The sequence below is a fragment of the Hylobates moloch genome, unplaced genomic scaffold (assembly GCF_009828535.3).
Source record: "Hylobates moloch isolate HMO894 unplaced genomic scaffold, HMol_V3 SCAFFOLD_8, whole genome shotgun sequence".
NCBI classification, from domain to species: Eukaryota; Metazoa; Chordata; class Mammalia; order Primates; family Hylobatidae; genus Hylobates; species Hylobates moloch.
This window is the reverse complement of record NW_026652283.1, coordinates 124219997-124240375: the sequence shown is the minus strand read 5'-3', so window position 1 is coordinate 124240375 and position 20379 is coordinate 124219997. Positions and strand designations below refer to the sequence as shown.

The 20379-nt window shown below is 38.5% G+C and overlaps 1 protein-coding gene across 1 annotated transcript in view; it reads right to left on the bottom strand.

The window, feature by feature from the left end:
* Nucleotides 1–20379, bottom strand: part of CSMD1 (CUB and Sushi multiple domains 1) — a 2040038-nt gene that overhangs the window by 1080966 nt on the left and 938693 nt on the right. Inside the window, exon 4 of the mRNA XM_032158987.2 lies at nucleotides 1123–1317. Coding sequence (XP_032014878.1) covers nucleotides 1123–1317 — 195 coding nt within the window. The remainder of the gene's footprint in view (nucleotides 1–1122; nucleotides 1318–20379) is intronic.

The following is a 20379-nucleotide window of genomic DNA, read 5'->3' as shown; positions in this document are numbered from 1 at the left end:
CTTATAAAACTGAAAGCTTTACAGCACCCAAGTCACCTCTTGAATGCTTTGCTGCTTAGAAATTTCTTCCACCAGATACCCCAAATCATCTCTCTCAAGTTCAAAGTTCCACAACTCTCTAGGGCAGGGGCAAAATGCCATCAGTCTCTTTGCTAAAACGTAACAAGAGTCACCTTTGGTCCACTTATGAACAAGTTTCTCATCTCCATCTGAGACCAGCTCAGCCAGGATTTCATTGTCCATATCATTATCAACATTTTGGTCAAAGCTATTCAACAAGTCTCTAGAGAGTTCCAAAATTTCCCACATTTTCCTATCTTCTTCCGAGTCCTCCAGACTATTCTAAACTCTGCCTGTTATCCATTTCCAAAGTCGCTTACACATCTTTTGGTATCTTTTCAGGAGTACCCCACTCCTGGTACCAATCTATTGTATTAGTTCATTTTCACACTGCTGATAAACACATACCTGAGCCTGGACAATTTACAAAAGAAAGAAGTTTAATAGACTTACCATCCCAAGTGGGTGGGGAATCCTCAGAATCATAGTAGAAGGCAAGGAGGAGTAAGTCACGTCTTACATGCCTGGCAGCAGGCAAAGAGAGAGCTTGTGCAGTGGAACTCCTCTTTTTAAAACCATCAGATCTCATGAGATTTATGTGCAATGATGAGAATGGTGCAGGAAACACCTGCCCCCGTGATTCAATTACCTTCCACCAGGTTCCTCCCACAACATGTGGGAATTGTGGGAACTACAGTTCAAGATGAGGTTTGGGTGAGGACACAGCCAAACCATATCACAAGTCATAAACTTGCTATTGACTTTACGTGGTCCAATCATGATTTCTTTCATATTATAACATGTAATATTATATATTATTACATATTACATGTTATTACTTACATACTAATAACACGTAATATTAAATGGTGTTACACATTACATGTTATTTCTTACGTAGTAATAACATGTAATATTGCTTTCAGGAGCAGAATGAGCTGACATAGTAAGAGTCAGCCAAACACGTCCTCTTTTCATTTAAGTGGAAACTTTTATAAAAGCACCTGCAAAGCCATTGTACTGCCCTCGAGTCTGCCCATCAGCCCCCTTGTGCCACGGTACCTCTGCAAAAGGGAGCTGGGAAGTCCCACGATGCACCATTTCCTGGGCTGACGATGCAGGTCAGGACGGCGTGGCCTTCCAAGATGTAGCCAGAGAGGCAGCTGTACCGGATTTTGTCTCCTATGTTGAATCTCGTTCCATGGAGAACTCCTTTCAGGATTTCTCCAGGATTTCCACAAGTGTGGCTAGGTAAAACTTTGGAAAGAGAAAAGAAAGGAGAAAAAACAAGTTAAATTTTCTATGCAGAGCCACTTATAACACAAAACAGACACTATTTTTGAATTATTAAAATGAGAAAATCTCTAGTATCAGAAAAATATTAATTGTTCCTAAAAACTAAACTGAGAAAACATCTTCTGTTTTTAGAATATCTGCAGTCTAACACTTTTATAAACATCGTAAACTGTAAATAAATGCATTTTGTTAAGAGAGAAAAATACAGTCCTGCTTTTATTCAGTGTTCCAGATAACGTCTGGATTATATTTTTCTAGTTGTGAAATTCTACTTACTCCTATAGTGAGCAACCAGATGTCACTGTTAACAACCAGACACAGTAGACTATAGAAATCTAAAACAGTGGCATCAGAAATACTTCAAGAGTGAATACTCATACCCTATTTTTTTTTATGCTTCCAGGACCGGTACGGTGTCTGTTACACAACATTACCCAATGCCCAATCAACATTTGATGGATAAGCAATTAAATAATAAATTAGAAATCTCATGCATTGATCCATCAACATATAAAAAAAGGTTCCATCAACATATAAAAAAAGGTTCCACTACTATATTCCAGGCCAGCAGCCAGGCTCTGTGCATTTATAGCGTCTGATTCAAAAGTAAATTTCAGTGTTAAGTTTTGACAACACAAATACTGAATTCACTTGCATTTTGTAAACCAAGAATAAAATTCAAAGCCTAACAACCATCTGAATGGACACACCCTCTCAGCCAGGGTGATTCCAAAGTTAATCTGAAAAACTAGGTCAGGCCATGGTGGGATGGGGGAGCCAGACATGCCTCATCATACTCTCTTTCCTGTTGGAATTACTGATAGAACAGGCTCCTCAATTCTGATAAGAAACAATGACAATCTGTTTTCGGAAGCCTGCTACCTGGAGGCTTTGTATGCATGACAAAAACATTGCTCTCTACAACCCTTTCTTCTAACATAGACATTCCTTTCTATTGATTCCATGTCTTTAGACAATAACTTAACTCTTTCAGTTAATTTCCAATATGAAAAAAAAAAAAAAAACCTGGCCAGGCACGGTGGCTCACACCTGTAGTCCCAGCATTTTGGGAGGCTGAGGCACGAGGATCGTGAGGTCAGGAGATGGAGACCATCCTGGCTAACACGGTGAAACCCCATCTCTACTAAAAATACAAAAAAAAAAATTAGCCAGGCGTGGTGGCGGGAGCCTGTAGTCCCAGCTACTCGGGAGGGTGAGGCAGGAGAATGGCATGAACCCAGGAGGTGGAGCTTGCAGTGAGCCGAGATCGCACCACTGCACTCCAGCCTGGGCAACAGAGCAAGACTCCGTCTCAAAAAACAAAATAACAACAACAAAAAAAACTTTGATTCTACCTATGACCTGGAAGCTCCCACTTCCAGTTGTCCTGCCTTTCCACACCAAACCAATGTACATCTAATGAGTATTGATTGATGTCTTATGTCTCCCTACAATGTCTAAAACTAAGTTGTGGCTCAAACCCCTTGAGCACTTGTTCTCAGGACCTCCTGAGGGCTGCGTCATGGGCCACTGGTCACTCGCATTTGGCTCAGAATAAATCTCTTCAAATATTTTACAGAGTTTGACTCTTTTCATTGACAATTTCAATAATGGGGTATTGATTCTGTTCTTTTTGATCCTCTCACTTTTTCCTTGATATGATTCTGTATCTGAATCAATCGACTTGAAACTCCATTCCATACTCATAGAACATGATTTTGAACTGAACTGGTGCATCGTTCAGTTGAATGGATGAAATTCATCCTTGGTGGCTACTGTCTCCATATCTGTGGTTTAAATTTAGTGTGTCACCAGTAAATTAGCTGCTACTATTTAATATTCAAATAAGCTATGAAACTTACTAGCAGGGAAATACAAAGACTTTCAAATAAAAACGTATTTCCAATTGAACAGAAACTATTTTGTGTCTGCATCCATTGTCTTTGCATCGGCATGGGGGTGTATTTTAATGTATTGGTATAATGTAGAACAATATTTTCTGTTTTATTAGTTTTTAAACTGAGAAACATATAGAACATTTTTAGAATATGGGAAACGTATCAGCTATTTCTAAAAGTATTTTTATTTATCATGATATTACTTAAGTACAAACTGAGCTATGTAGAAATACTTAGGAAATAAACACTAGTGTTTAGATACTGAATATTATTGACATGTTTATGAAATCTCTGTTTACATAGTCAAAGTGTATTCAGTTCTAGTTTTTAAGAAATAATTTCTGAGAGCAGTCTACAGAAATCTGTTTAAAAACACAACAGAAAATAGTTCAATATTGTCTAAAATCATTTTTTTCTTTTTTAATAAGAAAATCCTGTATTTAATTCCACATTCACTATCCTTAAAGCAAAAATGTGTGCTGTTTATAGTACATTAAAAGTGACATTTATAAGGAAGGAAAACTTTCCATTTTATCAGGGCAGCCCTTCAACTTATGACTCAGAATGCCTTGTCCATCAGCTGAGCCGAGAGCTCTTACAGTCAAAGACACAGGCTGAATAGCCACCGTAAATGTGAAGAGTGAGAAACAGAGTGATTAAAAAAAGTAAATGTGTGGACAAAAAGCTTTTTGATGTTTTTCTTTAATGTCCCGGAATACTTAAAATAAATCATCATGTCTTCTTAGGGTCATTATTATTATTTTTAAGCGCTACTGCTAATTCTTCTTAGAAGGCACACATTTTCCAAAAGAAGGTGTCCAGATAATCGTTCCCCAAAGACAAGGTTATCAATGGAAATCTATCAAATAAATCTGCTAAAGATAACCACAATGACCAGTCATTGTCATGCACGGAAAATCCAAATGAACCACTGTGGAAATGGAACTTAGTCTGCACGACTATTTTATACGTTTTTTCTGTTAAAAGGGCCTGAAATTATTGTTTTCAATTAACTTTGGTATGAATAATGCAAATGATTATCGTGCAGAAAGATGAAAGGAACATTCTACAGTAATATATAGTTGTGAGCTGCCTAACGACAGCTCAATGATAGGACTCATATACAATATCGGTCCCAGGAGACGACGGCCTACTGATGTTGTCGCCATCGTAATGTCATAGTGCCAGCTATGACGCACGTGTTTGCGGTGACGCCGGTGTGAACAAACCACCTAAGCAGCCAGTCACACAAATGTTTAGCACATACAACTAGGTTCACTACGTATGCTTGATGATAATAATGAACAATTGTTACTGGTTTTTGTATGGACTATACTTTTAATCATTATTTCAGAGTGTGCTTCTTCTACTAAAAAAAAAATAATGATTTAACTGTAAAGCAACCTTAGTCAGGTCCTTCAGGAAGGATTCCAGAAGGAGGCATTATTATCCTAGGAGATGAAAGCCTAGGTCCTTCCCCAAAGACCTTCTGGTGGGACAAGACGTGAAGGTGGAAGAGATGACTCTGTGCAGGCCTAGGCTAGTGTGTGTGTCTGTGTCTTAATTTTTAATGAATACACTTTAAAAAGTAAAAATATATAAAGAAATTTTAAATAGAGAAAATCTTACAGGATAACAATGTAAATGTGTTTTCAGTTAAATATTATTACAGAAGAGTCAAATGCTTAAAAAGGAAAAAGAAGTCCATGAAGTAAGGTTATACTAAGCTAAATTTATCATTAAAAAAGAAAAAATGTGTTTTTATACAGTGTACTCTAAGGGTACAGTGTTTATGAAGTCTACAGTCATACACAGTCCTGTCCTAGGCCGTCACATTCACCCCTCACTCACACACGGACTCACCCAGAGCAACTTCCAGCCCCACAAGCTCTATTCATGTAAGTGTCCTATAGGAGTGTAACATTTTTTTATTTTTAATACTGTTTTATTATTGTACCTTTTCTATGTTTAGAGACACATATACCTACCATTATGTTACAGTTGGCTACAGTATTCAGTACAGCCACATACTGTACAGGTTTGCACTCTAGGAGCACTAGGCTACACCATACATTCTAGGTGCGTAGGAGGCCGCAAATCTTGGGTTTGTGTAAGTGCATTCTGTGATGTTTGCACGGGGACAAAATCGCCTAAGGATGCATTTCTCGGAATGCATCCCAGTTGTTAAGTGACCCATGACTGCGTATAACATATCTCAAGATGCTGTCGTTATGGTCAAACCTCACGCTTTATTATCTACAGCATATTTACTAAATTTAAAGAGAACTGGAGCCCTCCAAAACTGTTACCATTGTACTGTGCAATGGTATTTTCCAGCAGTGTAGAAACGTACTGACTTACATATTTTTGAAGGAAAAATATCATTAATGAATACAAGAGTCTCCCCAAGAAGCTTTCTGAAAAGAAAAATTTGTAAACACCTATCTCTTCAAACTTCCAACAGCTACTCCCATAAACTGAATATGAAAAATATTTATTCCGTTCAATTTCATCAACTTAGGAAAGGTATTTTTAATCGGGAAAAATTAAGGCAGACGTTAGAAGTAGCAGATGTCAAAGAAAAAACTAGACATCAATGGAGAGCATGCCTGTTCTTCTGATGAAATTGCATTTCTCATTGTATCTGACGTAAAGGATCCTTTTCCAGGTGCAGTTGCAGGCTTTTATTTTACAGCAGCTCCTCAAATAGCACTGTTGCCAGCACCACTATTTCATTATAACACGGATGAGAAAAATAGATTCCTAACCATGGCCGCTGTCTGTTCTTTCCACGTCTGCATGAGGTATGTCCAGTTTCCTCCATGTCCCAAAGATGTGCATGTTTGCATGTTAGGTTCATTGGCATGTGCCCTGGGTCCCAGTGTGGGTGTGGTGTGTGTCTGTGTGTGTGTGACCCTGCCATGGGAGGGTGTCCTGTCCAGGGCTGGCGACCACCTGGCACCCTGAGCTGCTGAGACAGCTCTGGCCACCCACAACCCCAAACTGGGATAATTGGATAAATTATTTTACTTGTTTTTATTCATCTTTCTTAAGTGAATGTATAGCTCACATCTATGTCAGTGTTTCATATTAGAAGTGTTTTGATCTTAGTATTTAGAATTTTGGTGATGTTTTGTATGACGACTAATATGACACAGGAACTTTACTTTTGTTTATGTCAATTAGCCTGTGGGAAAACTGGTCTCGTCATATGTTGTTTTGCTGAGAGCCACATTTTCCAAGAACCTGCCGAACACATGAAGTGAGCACTTGCTGTGATAGCAATGGCCATTAGCTCCACGCAACAGCCCAGTGGCATTAGAGATGATAAAGAGGATGTCTATTTCTGGGGCATCTTAGACCACCTTGATGGTTTGCTTTTTTCTCTTGTCTACAGATTTTTGTCTTTACCTTAACATCTTGACACTTAATTTTAAAAGAATTTGAAAAACACAAATCAGACAGTCTTTGCAAGGTGCTGTTTTTCAGCTGACAAGGCTTGTAATGGAAAGGAGAATGGCTTTTAGGTCTCTTCTTTTACATTTATCAGCTCTGCTTATCTACTGAAAATGTTTTCCCATCAGTATTTATTTTACAGGCGCAGGTGTGAAGATTGAATGAGACAACAGGTCTCCAAATATCTGTTCTTTATGACTCTATCGGATTTTATTGTAAACAGCCGTTAATAGTTCTGAGGGACTTGAATCATTCCAGGTTGAAATTGAATCTTTTTATCTTTGTACATAAATATTAATATATTATAAAGTAGATCATATATTCTCCTATACATATATACAACAACTAAAATTCACATAGCTCATAAGATTAGTGGGAACAGGAAAAAATGTTTTCCAAAATTCAGTTGGACAAAATGTTATTTTAGAAACAATGAATCAATAAATAATGTATAATTTTAGTCACTTTATTTCCACACTTGGCAAAAAGTATAAATAACTATCAGAAGCTTAAAATTAATTTAAGGATTGTGGAAGCAAAATAACTTAGCAAATGGGATAAAATGATTAAATCTACCATTTAAGGTTTAAAGTCAATGATTGGTGACACAAAGTTATATATTTATGATTTAGAGATAGGGGATTTTTATCTTCAACAAATTTTCCTTTTAAAAAGTTTTTGTAAAAATTTTAATGGGAACAATGTGAACAAATAAATAGAAATAATTAAGAATAAATTAGAATGTTTTCTTCTAGTTGCAAACACTGACAAATGCAAAATGGACATAGTATTGTAAATCCATCAGCAATTTTATTAAAAAATAAAAAAAGTTGTAAATTGTAAAATATTGATGGAATTGTTCGTAGGTCTATGGAAAGATTTAAGACACAGACAAAAAAAATTGCCAAAATATGATAATTCAGTGTTTGAGAAAAACTAATTTAAAAGCAAGTAAATTCAACCCAATGTCATTTCTGCCAATTTCATTTTAACTAAATTTTTAACCAGTTTGCCTGAAGATTATTCATGTCCCTTTGTGACTCCCACAAGTAATGTACACACATGAAAAATTTAGTAAATACTTATTGAGTTGACATAAACTCTACTTTTAATTCTCTTTATTTATTTCCTGAGCCATTTGCACTCTTTCCCATAGATGCTTCAAGAAAGCAATACTTATTTAGGTGATGGGAATTCTGCGCCCAACGCAGACATTTGGTAATGTGAAAGGATTTCTTTAAAGAGCTCTGGGCACAGTTCTTTCCTCTCATGGCAGGTTTCCAGCAGACCTCACGAAGCCAAGTTTGTACACCAGGGCTTGAAACTTGAAACATAGGCTGCCATTCTAAATACGCACACGAAAATTCCCTCCGTAACACTTAATTTGGCAAGTACATATGGTCACAATTCAGTGACTTAATTGGGCTATCACATCAAACCTTTAACCCAGCTGTTATAGTGATGAAGTGGATGTCATATTAAATATCTTTCCAAAGGAAAAGTGAAAGCATGATAATACAATAAAATACAACATCAATATTCATTACTACATGGGACAAGGGTATCGAAAAGAAGTTTGAAATTCATCAAAGGAACAGCAGCACTTTTAGCAGCATGTGTACCATCAGTGGACTTTCATGAGGCACATTCATTTGGAATCTGCGTCCCTTACAGTTTCTGCCATTTCTTTACACTTTGCCTCTGTAGTATTCTCCTGGTAGCTTAAGGAAATATAACTCCAAATTCCTTCATGATATGCGCTTGCTATGTAAACGGATATTAAATGTGTTTGCTTTGGACTATTTGCTGCTGAAAGCTCTTCACCCCACTCTCTCTCCTGGCTTTGGGAAGGATTAGAAAAACCTAGTTATATAATTTTCGGGATCACATTACAAAATCAGATTTTCAAGTCTTGAAACCTGACATTTCTTCTCTTTACTGGCTCTCTGAACGCGGGCCAATCTGTAAAAGGGGAAGGTGCTAACAAAGCATTTATGACAAAAGCAATGAGGACCTCCCAGGAGGTGGCAGTCATTGAACGGCTTCTACTTACAAAAAGTCTCATTCTTCAGGATGCTGAATGACAATGAAAGAGAAGGACCTCATAGAAAGCATTACTATGGGAGGTAATAGGAACTGGCTGAGAAGAGCTCAATGAGGAAGTGAGCTGTAAACATGCTTAAAGGTGGAAAAGGGCAAGATTTCGCCAAATAAGAAAGATAAATTGATGTGGGGGAAGCCACTGTGGCCAGCATTTATAGAAAAGTATACGGCACAGTGAGTTACAGTCATCAGATCTGGCATCAGATGGATTTGGGTTTCTGCTCCAGAAACTGATTTTGTAACATTAGACAAATTACTTAGATCTTAGTTTCCACATTTTAAAAAGAGGAATGAAAACTAAAGCTTACTCATGGGTTTATTATAGAAAATTGTAAAAAGATATCACAAATAAAACGTCAGGGCACTCGGTACAGGTTAAGTGCTCTATACATGTCAGGACTTTTAAATTTATTTTCCCAATTCTAAACCACCATGCAAACATTAGGGAAATAATACAATTTTCAAAGCATACAGAGATTTTAACATATCGCAATTTCAGAAACAATATTTTTGAAGGGTATCAGAGTCAAGGCTATTATTAAAACACTAGCATGGTTGTAATGGAAGTAAAGGAGAAGGACATCCTAGTTTTTTATTCAGCAATATTAATTCTACTTCACTATTTCTGCCTTATTATAATAACCGGAAATGCTTGTACAACACACACTATGTGCTAGATGCTGTTCCAAGTACTTTATATATATCAAGAGTGTATATCAGTAAGTACTATTATTATGCCCAGTTCAAACAAACAAACAAAAACATGCTGCAAGGAGATCAAGTAACTTCCATGACACATAACTGTTAAGAATTGGTGGTACAGCTTGCGTATGATGATGGATTCAGAATCTGTACTTGCAAGCATGACAAAAACTCTTTCATATGAAAATGTGGCTAACATCAAATGAGATGATGATAAAGTGTGATTAGGTCTACAGGGTTCACAATGGAGCTGTGTTATAATAACAGGGATATATGGATTGGGGAGACTTTCAATGTTTTCTTAGGTAGAACTGAGGGCACAACTATAAAGCAGTTTTAAAAACATGTTTCAAGCTCTCAAGGCAAACTCATATAATAGCAGAAACAGGGGAAACTGCAGCAAAGTCAAAAACAAGGTCACTGACTAGTTGGCAAATGGATATAAAACCTATAGACTGGATTTTCAAAAGATTTTGAAAAGCATGTGAAAGACATTAGAAGCTCTAGACAATTGAGAAAATAAAAATGCTGTTGCAAAATGATTTTGACTATGCAAATGGCTTTTGAGAAGCATCATGCATATTTGCTAGTGTGAATTATGAAATAATCTTATGGTCTTACATTTTGACTTCACTAGTTAATCCTCACGTCCTAAATTTTCTTTGTTTCTCTTTTTTTTTCTTTTGAGACAGAGTCTCACTCTGTTGCCCAGGCCGGAGTGCAGTGGCGCAATCTCAGCTCACTGCAAGCTCCGCCTCCCGGGTTCACGCCATTCTCCTGCCTCAGCCTCCCGAGTAGCTGGGACTACAGGCGCCCGCCACCACGCCTGGCTAATTTTTTGTATGTGTATTTTTAGTAGAGATGGGGTTTCACAGTGTAAGCCAGGATGGTCTCCATCTCCTGACCTCGTGATCTGCCCGCCTCGGCCTCCCAAAGTGCTGGGATTACAGGCTTCAGCCACCGAGCCCAGCCGGGACTTTGCCATTTTAAACACTACAAGAATTAATCCATATATAAATTTTCACAAAACTATGACAAGAATTGTTAAATGCAAATCAAGCTTACTACTAAGAAAGAAGCAACATCTTTTGTGCCTCAACCTACATCCAGCCTTAAAAAGTACTGTAAGGATCAAACCGTTCCAAAAATACTCAACCAAACCCCAGTGAAAGAATGTTCAAGAATATTTATGGGAATACAAAAATATTCAGCACCTGTCAAAGTGAGATTCACAGTGTCTGGCATCCAGTCAAAAAGTACTAAGAATGCAAAAATGTAAGAAGATATCCATAAGAAGAAAACTCAATCAATGAAAAATTAGCCAGAAATAAAACAGAATTTTGAATCAGTGAACACCAACATTAAAACTGTTATTAGAATTGTATGCCCTGTTTTCAATCAGGTGATGATGGAACATCTTATTTTGAGACATGGAAACTGTTAAAAAAAAAAAACAAACAAACAAAAAAACAAAACCCAGTTTGAACATCTAGAGTCAAAATCATCTGAGATTCAAAAATCAATGGATGTTACAAGGTAGAATAGATACAGCAGAAGGTAACATTAATGAACATGTAGAGATAGCAAGTATTTAAAATGAAACATAAAAGAAAAAAGAAAGATTTCCAAAAAAAAAAAAACAAACAACAAAAAAAAACAAAGCAAAACTAAGAGCACAGAGAATCAACGAACTTTGGGATAACTCCAAGCAGACATGTGTGTAATTAAAGTCACTAAAGGCAGAGAATACAAAGAGGGACAGAAAATAAAAAAAAAACAAAAACAAAAAACCGATTACCTAAAAACTTCAAAATTTACTAAAATAGTGAACTCATAAATACAAAAAGTTCACTAAGTGCAAAATGCAAAGAACATGAAGAGCACCATATCACACATGTCAAAATCAAGTTGCCTAAATACAGCAACGAAGAAAACATCTTCAAAGCATCCGTAGTAGTGGGGGTAGGGGTAAGGTTCTGTTTACAGAGACCAAGATAAAGGGGCCAGTTGATGCCTCTTCAGAAACAATGAAATCAAGGAGAGACTCAGCAACTTTTAGAAAGTACAGAAATAATGAACAAGCAAAACAACCATCAATCTAAATAAATTTATACGGCAAAAATATTTTGCAAAATCACATGGTAAAGAAACAGGTTGAGACATGTGAAAACTGAAAGTCCATCACTAGCAGGCCCACACCAGAAGGAATATTAAAATGACTCACTCCAGCTGAAGGAAATAGCATAGTAAGGAATGCCAAGCACCAGGAATGATACCCGTATGGGGAATTATAAAATATATTTTATTTTAAAAATCTGTTTAAAAGATAATTAGCTGTTTAAAACCAAATAATATATATTTTAGGTTTCTAACATGTAGAAGTGACAGAAATGACAGAAATACCACAGAGGCTGGGTAAAAATAAAGGAGAATATATTGTTGTATCTTTGCTATACCACTTCCTAATATGAAGTGGTACAACATATTAAAAAAAAAAAAAAGAAAGAAAAAAAGCAGGCCGGGCATGGTGGCTCATGCCTATAATCCCAGCACTTTGGGAGGCCAAGGTGGGAAGATTACGAGTTCAAGAGTTAAAGACCAGTCTGGCCAACATAGCGAAAACCCGTCTCTACTAAATATGGAAAAAAAAAAAAAAAAATTAGCTGGGTGTGGTGACCGGCACCTGCAGTCCCAGCTACTTGGGAGGCTGAGGCAGGAGAATCGCTTGAACCTGGGAGGCAGAGGGTGCAGTGAGCAGAAATTGCACCACTGCACTTCCAGCCTGGGTGACACAGTGAGACTCTGCCTAAGAAAACAAAACAAAACAATCAAAAAAGCAGCAGTATAACATCACAGAAGATTATGGTAGAGTGCTATAAAATCTAAAGTCACCACTAAAATAGCAAAGACAAATGTTACAGCTATTAAGCTATCACAGGAGATAAAACGAATCACAAAATGTACCCAGTCCAAAAAAAGGAAAACATAAAAAGAAGGACAAAAAAGAAAATGAATGACAAATACAAAGCAAACTGCAAGGTGGTAAAATTAAACACAGCCACACCAATAAACATAGGAAGCGTAAATGACATGAACCTCACAGCTGCAAGGTGTACATCATGATACTGGATGAAAAATACACCCAGTGTTATGTTGTCTTCAAGAAAAAGTATTTTAAATATAAACAGACAAATAGTTAACAGTAAAATAATGAAAAAAGACAAATAACTTTATGTATGCTGCTGTCTGGCCGCCTTGAGGTGGAAATCAATGTAGAATAGCCAAACCGGAATTTCAAAAGACCAAATGCATTTTTTAATTCTAAGAGTGGCAGTTCCTGGGTGAAACTATACATTTATTTCAGTGTTCTGAATTACAGATTCAATTACCTTAAAATTAGGTTTATTACTAACAGATACTATTGATATCTTGCTGAGCTTCTGTTTCAAATGCTGAAACGCTTTAGATATGATATTTCGAAACTTACACGTCTCCAAATGAGTCATCATTATTCCAATTTCATATATAAAGACGATGAGACCCAGAGAGGCAAAGCAACTCAGTGAAAATAACAGAGATAAACCTGCATCTGTGTAGACCTGTAGTATTTCCACCACACCATACCATCGCAACTGTGTTAATATAACTGAAATGCTTTTAAACGCAACTGTAACATTAGAAAGAAATAATTTTGGCATAGTTTAATTTAAAAAAAGCTGAATAATTAGGAGACTGGGGTTCCTGACTTTTCTTGCCCATTGCTTGTCTCTGTGATATTATTTGATATTATATTTTCTGGCTCACATGTTCTAATCTTAACAGTAAGAAAGAAGATGAGAGTTGGGGTGGACTCATTCATTCTAAAAGTTGAGGAATCTGCACAATAACTGCTGTTTCAAATACATATAACTTATTTTCTCATACTTCCTTACTGCAAATTAAAAAATATAAAAATGGCAAAGAAAAAACGGATAAATCATCTCTGAAAATTAATAGAAAATTAAAAAATAAGACAACGCAATTCTGTTTACTATTTACTTATTAGAACCTTGTCTTAATAAGCTAAAGGCAATCTCAGCCTACTTTGTGTCACTCCAAGCTCTAAAATTCTTTGCCATAAAAGACACTTAACTGTATCTAACTGGGGGGTCACATCTCGGGGGCCAGCAATCCCTCCAGAGGGAGGAAGGAGAGTCAGGAGGATCAGGACACTTCATTCCATCTCTGATTCTACCATAGCAGAGCTCGGTCACTGGAAGGATAATTAAATTCAGGCCTCATTTTCTTCTCTTGTGCAATGAGAAGAGACATAGCGCACCCTGGACACGTAACACCCTGGGCGTGTACTACCCTGGCCACCTACCACCCTGGCTGTGTACCACCCTGGCCACCTACAATCCTGGCTGCATACAACCCTGGATGCATAGCACCATGGACACGTACCACCCTGCGTGCGTACCACCCTGGGCATGTACCACCCTGGGCTTGTACAACCCTGGGCACGTAACACCCTGGCCACATAGCACCCTATCCATGTAGCACCCTGAGGGTGTACCACCCTGGATATGCACCATCCTGGATGAGTAGCACCCCGGGCTTGTACCATGCTGGGGACCGCACCATCCTGGACTTAGCAGCCCTCAGGCCCAGACTGACTTCTGCCACGAACAGTTAAATTTTAAAAAATTGTCCCCATGGCATCTAAGAGTAATTATATTCAACATCTTGTTCACGGAGGTGTTTCTACTTCCTGTGTTATAATTACAATGTTACACCTGAACCTTCCAGGTTTACAAAGCTGATTCACAGGAAAGCCTTGCACCCGAGGTATGGTGTGGAGGCCACAGACGGGGCACAGGGAGACAATGAGCATGGCAGCCACCACCTGTGCCCTCCCATCTGCAGCTGCCACGCAGTGGTGGGCTGGGGCACTGGGTGGTGGGGTGCTCGTCTCTGAGGAACCCACAGTGTGGGTGACAGATGTCCCATTAATGAGCTTAGGAGCAGAACTGAGACAAAGCCTCTCATTTCTCCTCACATATACTAAAGGAATTCTGTCCTTGTAGGGTTAGGCAGGTAAAAGGAACATCAGTTGCATATGATATGAGCAGATGAATGGTTTCAAGGACGCTGTCATTTAAAATAGTGCCGCATTACCGATCATCAATGACAAGTGGCCACAGCAGTAGAAATGACTGCTGAGAACGTCGGAAGGGCCACTGGTGCTGGGGTCAGAACAATGTGCCAAGCTGGGGGAAGACCAGATCCAGGCTCATCATGGGACCCCGTGGGCAGCAGATGCTGTTACAGCTCAGACAGAGGATGTGCAATGCTTTAGAATGAAAGAAACTCAAGAATATTCCTGCTATTAGCTGCAACACAGAAAAGGGGAAATTAGCTTGAGAAGGTGGATTGTAGTAGAAATAATTTTAAGCAGAGAACCTAACAGTCAAAGCAGTAACCATAAGATTCAAAGACTAAAATAAAACGTGTGAATACAAGCGAACTATGAAACACAAAGACTAAATTACATACATTAAAGCTATTTACAGACCTTGTGAGACATGGCTTCTCAGCATCTTCATCATCCCCTTTTTCTTTCAGACTCTGGGTACTGATTTTTTTTTTTTTAATTAGGATTTTTATGTCTATGCTCGTGAACACACACAGGTATTATATATTTTCTGGAAAAAGTACATCTAAGTCATTCAAATCAAAGTATATTAGATTCCTGTAAAGTGGATATAATTCAAAATAATGGTTCTACAATTATATTCAAATATAAAATTTAGGATTTTTGCAGATTAGATTTTAAAATCAGTTCTTCCAATTTATATATACATTATATAACATATAATGTATTGTATATCTGATATATATGTATTATAGATCATATAAATTTATATACACATGAAATTTATATGTGTGTGTATGTGTGCGTGTGTGTATGTGTGCGTCTGTGTAGAAAATAATAAAAGCATTTTAACAATATAAAGGTCGTGTGGCATTATCTTTTATTTCTAATTAATGAATTCTTGGCTGTTTCTCAATCTAACTTCAGTTATTTCTCTTCTTTGTCCTGGAAGTTAGCTTCTCAAAATAGTCTCAACATTATGATTATAAACAGTTTAATTTACCAAGCAGTGGTATATTACAAATCCATGATTTTCATATTAATTCAAACCGAAATGTACTTTCTGTTATTGAATTCACATAAATAGCTCAAGCTTCATGAAAAGAGTCTTTTGCAAAGGATAAAGCATGTTTTGTGGTTGCTGTTGCCTTACATGTCATGTATTCAACTCTGTACATAGTATAACTGTGGGCTTCCAGGTGTTTTTCTTTAATTTCTGAAGACTTACTATTGATTGTTGAGTCTTGATAATTCCATCATAACAAAGAACAAGTGTGCAGATAGGAAATACACTGTGAAGGTTTATTTCCACTTGACTTTAAAAGGATGTAAATAGTATTTAAAGGACCTAATAATTTAAACTTTTTGTTTCCCCCGTAACACACACACATATCGTAATTAATGTTCAGCCTGGGGAACAAGTGAACTAACAATTACTGAACTCTAAGCACTAGGCACTTCATGTGTTATTTCCCTGAATTCTTGCAGGAGCCCCACAGAGAATGTGACAATGGGGACATCTAAAAACGGGCAGACAGAGGCTTACGGCCAAGACGGAAAATGCGTCCTAACTCCACCTTTGTCTCAGATCTCATGCTCTTTTCTTTCCAGAACCCCCCGTGATGCATTACTTAGCCCTATAGGGTTGTCACATAATGGGAACAGCTGGAGTCCAAATGAATACAGAATTAAATGTGGTCTTTAAAAATGGTCTGTATGGCACTGAAGCTCAACTGGAAGCTGAGGCTGAAGCCACAGCAGCCTGCGACTGTGTACCGGTGATCTTGACCTATCTGACCTGTGTTGGGCCAGATGCTTTGCAGTAACTCATCTGTATTTCAGTCTGACTCTAGTATTCATCAAAGTCATCGAAGTGGTAGGCATGTGTATTTTGGAGTCGGAGGGAAGGAGGGAGGATACAGACATAAAGTGGAATGTTCTGAACACAAAATGATCTTCTACCCAAAGCCCTTGGGAATGGTCCTGTTCATGGAAAAGGAACAATCTTGGAAGCTCAGGAAATATTGTGGAAAAAATAAATTGAAATTGAAACGGCATTTTTCTCAGGGAATTCTTAAGAATCATTATAGCGAAGGAGAAGGGGGTGGAGCCAAGATGGCGGAATAAGAGCAGCTCCAGTCTACAGCTCCCAGCATGAGTGACGCAGAAGATGGGTGATTTCTGCATTTCCATCTGAGGTACCGGGTTCATTTCACTAGGGAGTGCCAAACAGTGGGTGCAGGACAGTCGGTGCAGCGCACTGTGGGCAAGCCAAAGCAGGGCGAGGCATTGCCTCACTCAAGAAGCGCAAGGGGTCAGGGAGTTCCCTTTCCTAGTTAAAGAAAGGGCTCACAGAAGGCACCTGGAAAATCGGGTCACTCCCACCCTAATACTGCGCTTTTCCAACGGGCTTGGAAAACTGCACACCAGGAGATTGTGTCTGGCACCTGGCTCAGAGGGTCCTATGCCAGCGGAGTCTCAGTGATTGCTAGCACACCAACCTGAGATCAAACTGCAAGGTGGCAGTGAGGCTGGTGGAGGGGCACCCTGCTATTGCCCAGGCTTGCTTAGGTAAACAAAGCAGCCAGGAAGCTGGAACTGGGTGGAGCCCACCACAGCCCAAAGAGGCATGCCTGCCTCTGCAGGCTCCACCTCTGGGGGCAGGGTACAGACAAAAACACAGCAGGAACCTCTGCAGACTTAAATGTCCCTGTCTGACAGCTTTGAAGAGAGTAGTGGTTCTCCCAGCATGCAGCTGGAGATCTGAGAACGGGCAGACTGCCTCCTAAAGTGGGTCCCTGAACCCCGAGCAGCCTAACTGGGAGGCATCCCCAAGTAGGGACAGACTGACACCTCACTCAGCCAGGTACTCCTCTGAGACAAAACTTCCAGGGGAACTATCAGACAGCTGAATTTGTGGTCTCACGAATATCTGCTGTTCTGCAGCCACCACTGCTGACACCCAGCAAAACAGGGTCTGGAGTGGACCTCTAGTAAACTCCAACAGACCTGCACCTGAGGGTCCTGTCTGGTAGAAGGAAAACTAACAAACAGAAAGGACACCCACACCAAAAACCCATCTGTACATCATCATCAAAGACCAAAAGTAGAAAAACCTACAAACATGGGGAGAAAACAGAGCAGAAAAACTGGAAACTCTAAAAAGGAGAGCACCTCTCCTCCTCCAAAGGAATGCAGTTCCTCAACAGCAACGGAACAAAGCTGGACGGAGAATGACTTTGACGAGTTGAGAGAAGAAGGCTTCCGATGATCAAACTACTCCGAGCTACGGGAGGAAATTCAAACCAATGGCAAAGAAGTTAAAAACTTTGAAAAAAAAAATAGATGAATGTATAACTAAGATAATCAATGCAGAGAAGGGCTTAAAGGAGCTGAAGGAGCTGAAAGCCAAGTTTCGAGAACTACGTGAAGATTGCAGAAGGCTCGGTAGCCGATGCGATCAACTGGAAGAAAGGGTATTGCTGATGGAAGATGAAATGAATGAAATGAAGTGAGAAGGGAAGTTTAGAGAAAAAAGAATAAAAAGAAACGAACCAAGCCTCCAAGAAATATGGGACTAAGTGAAAAGACCAAATCTACGTCTGATTGGTGTACCTGAAAGTGACGGGGAGAATGGAACCAAGTTGAAAAACACGCCGCAAGATATTATCCAGGAGAACTTCCCCAATCTAGCAAGGCAGGCCAACATTCAAATTCAGGAAATACAGAGAACGCCACAAAGATACTCCTCGAGAAGAGCAACTCCAAGACACATAATTGTCAGATTCGCCAAAGTTGAAATGAAGGAAAAAATGTTAAGGGCGGCTAGAGAGAAAGGTCGGCTTACCCACAAAGGGAAGCCCATCAGACTAACAGCTGATCTCTCGGCAGAAACTCTACAAGCCAGAAGAGAGTGGGGGCCAATATTCAACATTCTTAAAGAAAAGAAGTTTCAACCCAGAATTTCATATCCAGCCAAACTAAGCTTCATAAGTGAAGGAGAAATAAAATCCTTTACAGACAAGCAAATGCTGAGAGATTTTGTCACCACCAAGCCTGCCCTAAAAGAGCTCCTGAAGGAAGCACTAAACATGGAAAGGAACAACCAGTACCAGCTACTGCAAAAACATGCCAAATTGTAAAGACCATCCAGGCTAGGACGAAACTGCATCAACTAACGAGCAAAATAACCAACTAACATCATAATGACAGGATCACATTCATACATAACAATATTAACTTTAAATGTAAATGGGCTAAATGCTCCAATTAAAAGACACAGACTGGCAATTTGGATAAGGAGTCAAGACCCATCAGTGTGCTGTATTCAGGAAACCCATCTCACGTGCAGAGACACACAGGTTCAAAATAAAGGGATGGAGGAAGATCTACCAAGCAAATGGAAAACAAAAGAAGTCAGGGGTTACAATCCTAGTCTCTGATAAAATAGACTTTAAACCGACAAAGATCAAAAGAGACAAAGAAGGCCATTACATAATGGTAAAGGGATCAATTCAACAAGAAGAGCTAACTATCCTAAATATATATACACCCAACACAGGAGCATCCAGTTTCATAAAGCAAGTCCTGCATGACCTACAAAGCGACTTAAACTCCCACACAATAATAATGGGAGATTTTAACACCCCACTGTCAACATTAGACAGATCAAAGAGACAGAAAGCTAATACATTCTTTTACCACACCCCCACCTTTCCAAAATTGACTACATACTTGAAGTCAAGTTCCTCAGCAATGTAAAAAGAACAAAATTATAACAAACAATCAAACTAGAACTCAGGATTAAGAAACTCACTCAAAACCGCTCAACTACATGGAAACTGAACAACCTGCTCCTCAATGACTACTGGGTACATAACAAAAGGAAGGCAGAAATAAAGATGTTCTTTGCAAACAACGAGTTCAAAAACACAACATACCAGAATCTCTGGGACATATTCAAAGCAGTGTGTAGAGGGAAATTTATAGCACTAAATGCCCACAAGAGAAAGCAGAAAAGATCCAGAATTGACACCCTAACATCACAATTAAAAGAACTAGAGAAGCAAGAGCAAACACATTCAAAAGCAAGCAGAAGGCAAGAAATAACTAAAATCAGAGCAGAACTGAAGGAAATAGAGACACAAAAAAACCCTTGGTTGTTTTTGAAAAATCAAAAAATTGAGTAGACTGTTACAAACTACACAAAAAAAAAGAAAACAAAACCAAAAAAAGATACCCACAGAAATACAATCTACCATCAGAGAATACTACAAACAACTCTAAGCAAATAAACTAGAAAATCTAGAAGAAATGGATAAATTCCTCAACAAATACATCCTCCCAAGACTAAAACAAGAAGAAGCTGAATCTCTGAATAGACCAATAACAGGCTCTGAAATTATGGCAATAATCAATAGCTTGCCAACAAAAAAGAGTCCAGGACCTGATGGATTCCCAGCCGAATTCTACCAGAGGTACAAGGAGGAACTGGTACCATTGCTTCTGAAACTATTCCAATCGATAGAAAAAGAGAGAATCCTCTCTAACACATTTTATGAGGCCAGCATCATCCTGATACCAAAGCCTTGCAGAGACACAACCAAAAAAGAGAATTTCAGACCAATATCCTTGATGAACATTGATGCAAAAATCCTCAATAAAATACTGGCAAACCGAATCCAGCAGCACATCAAAAAGCTTATCCACCATGATCAAGTGGGCTTCATC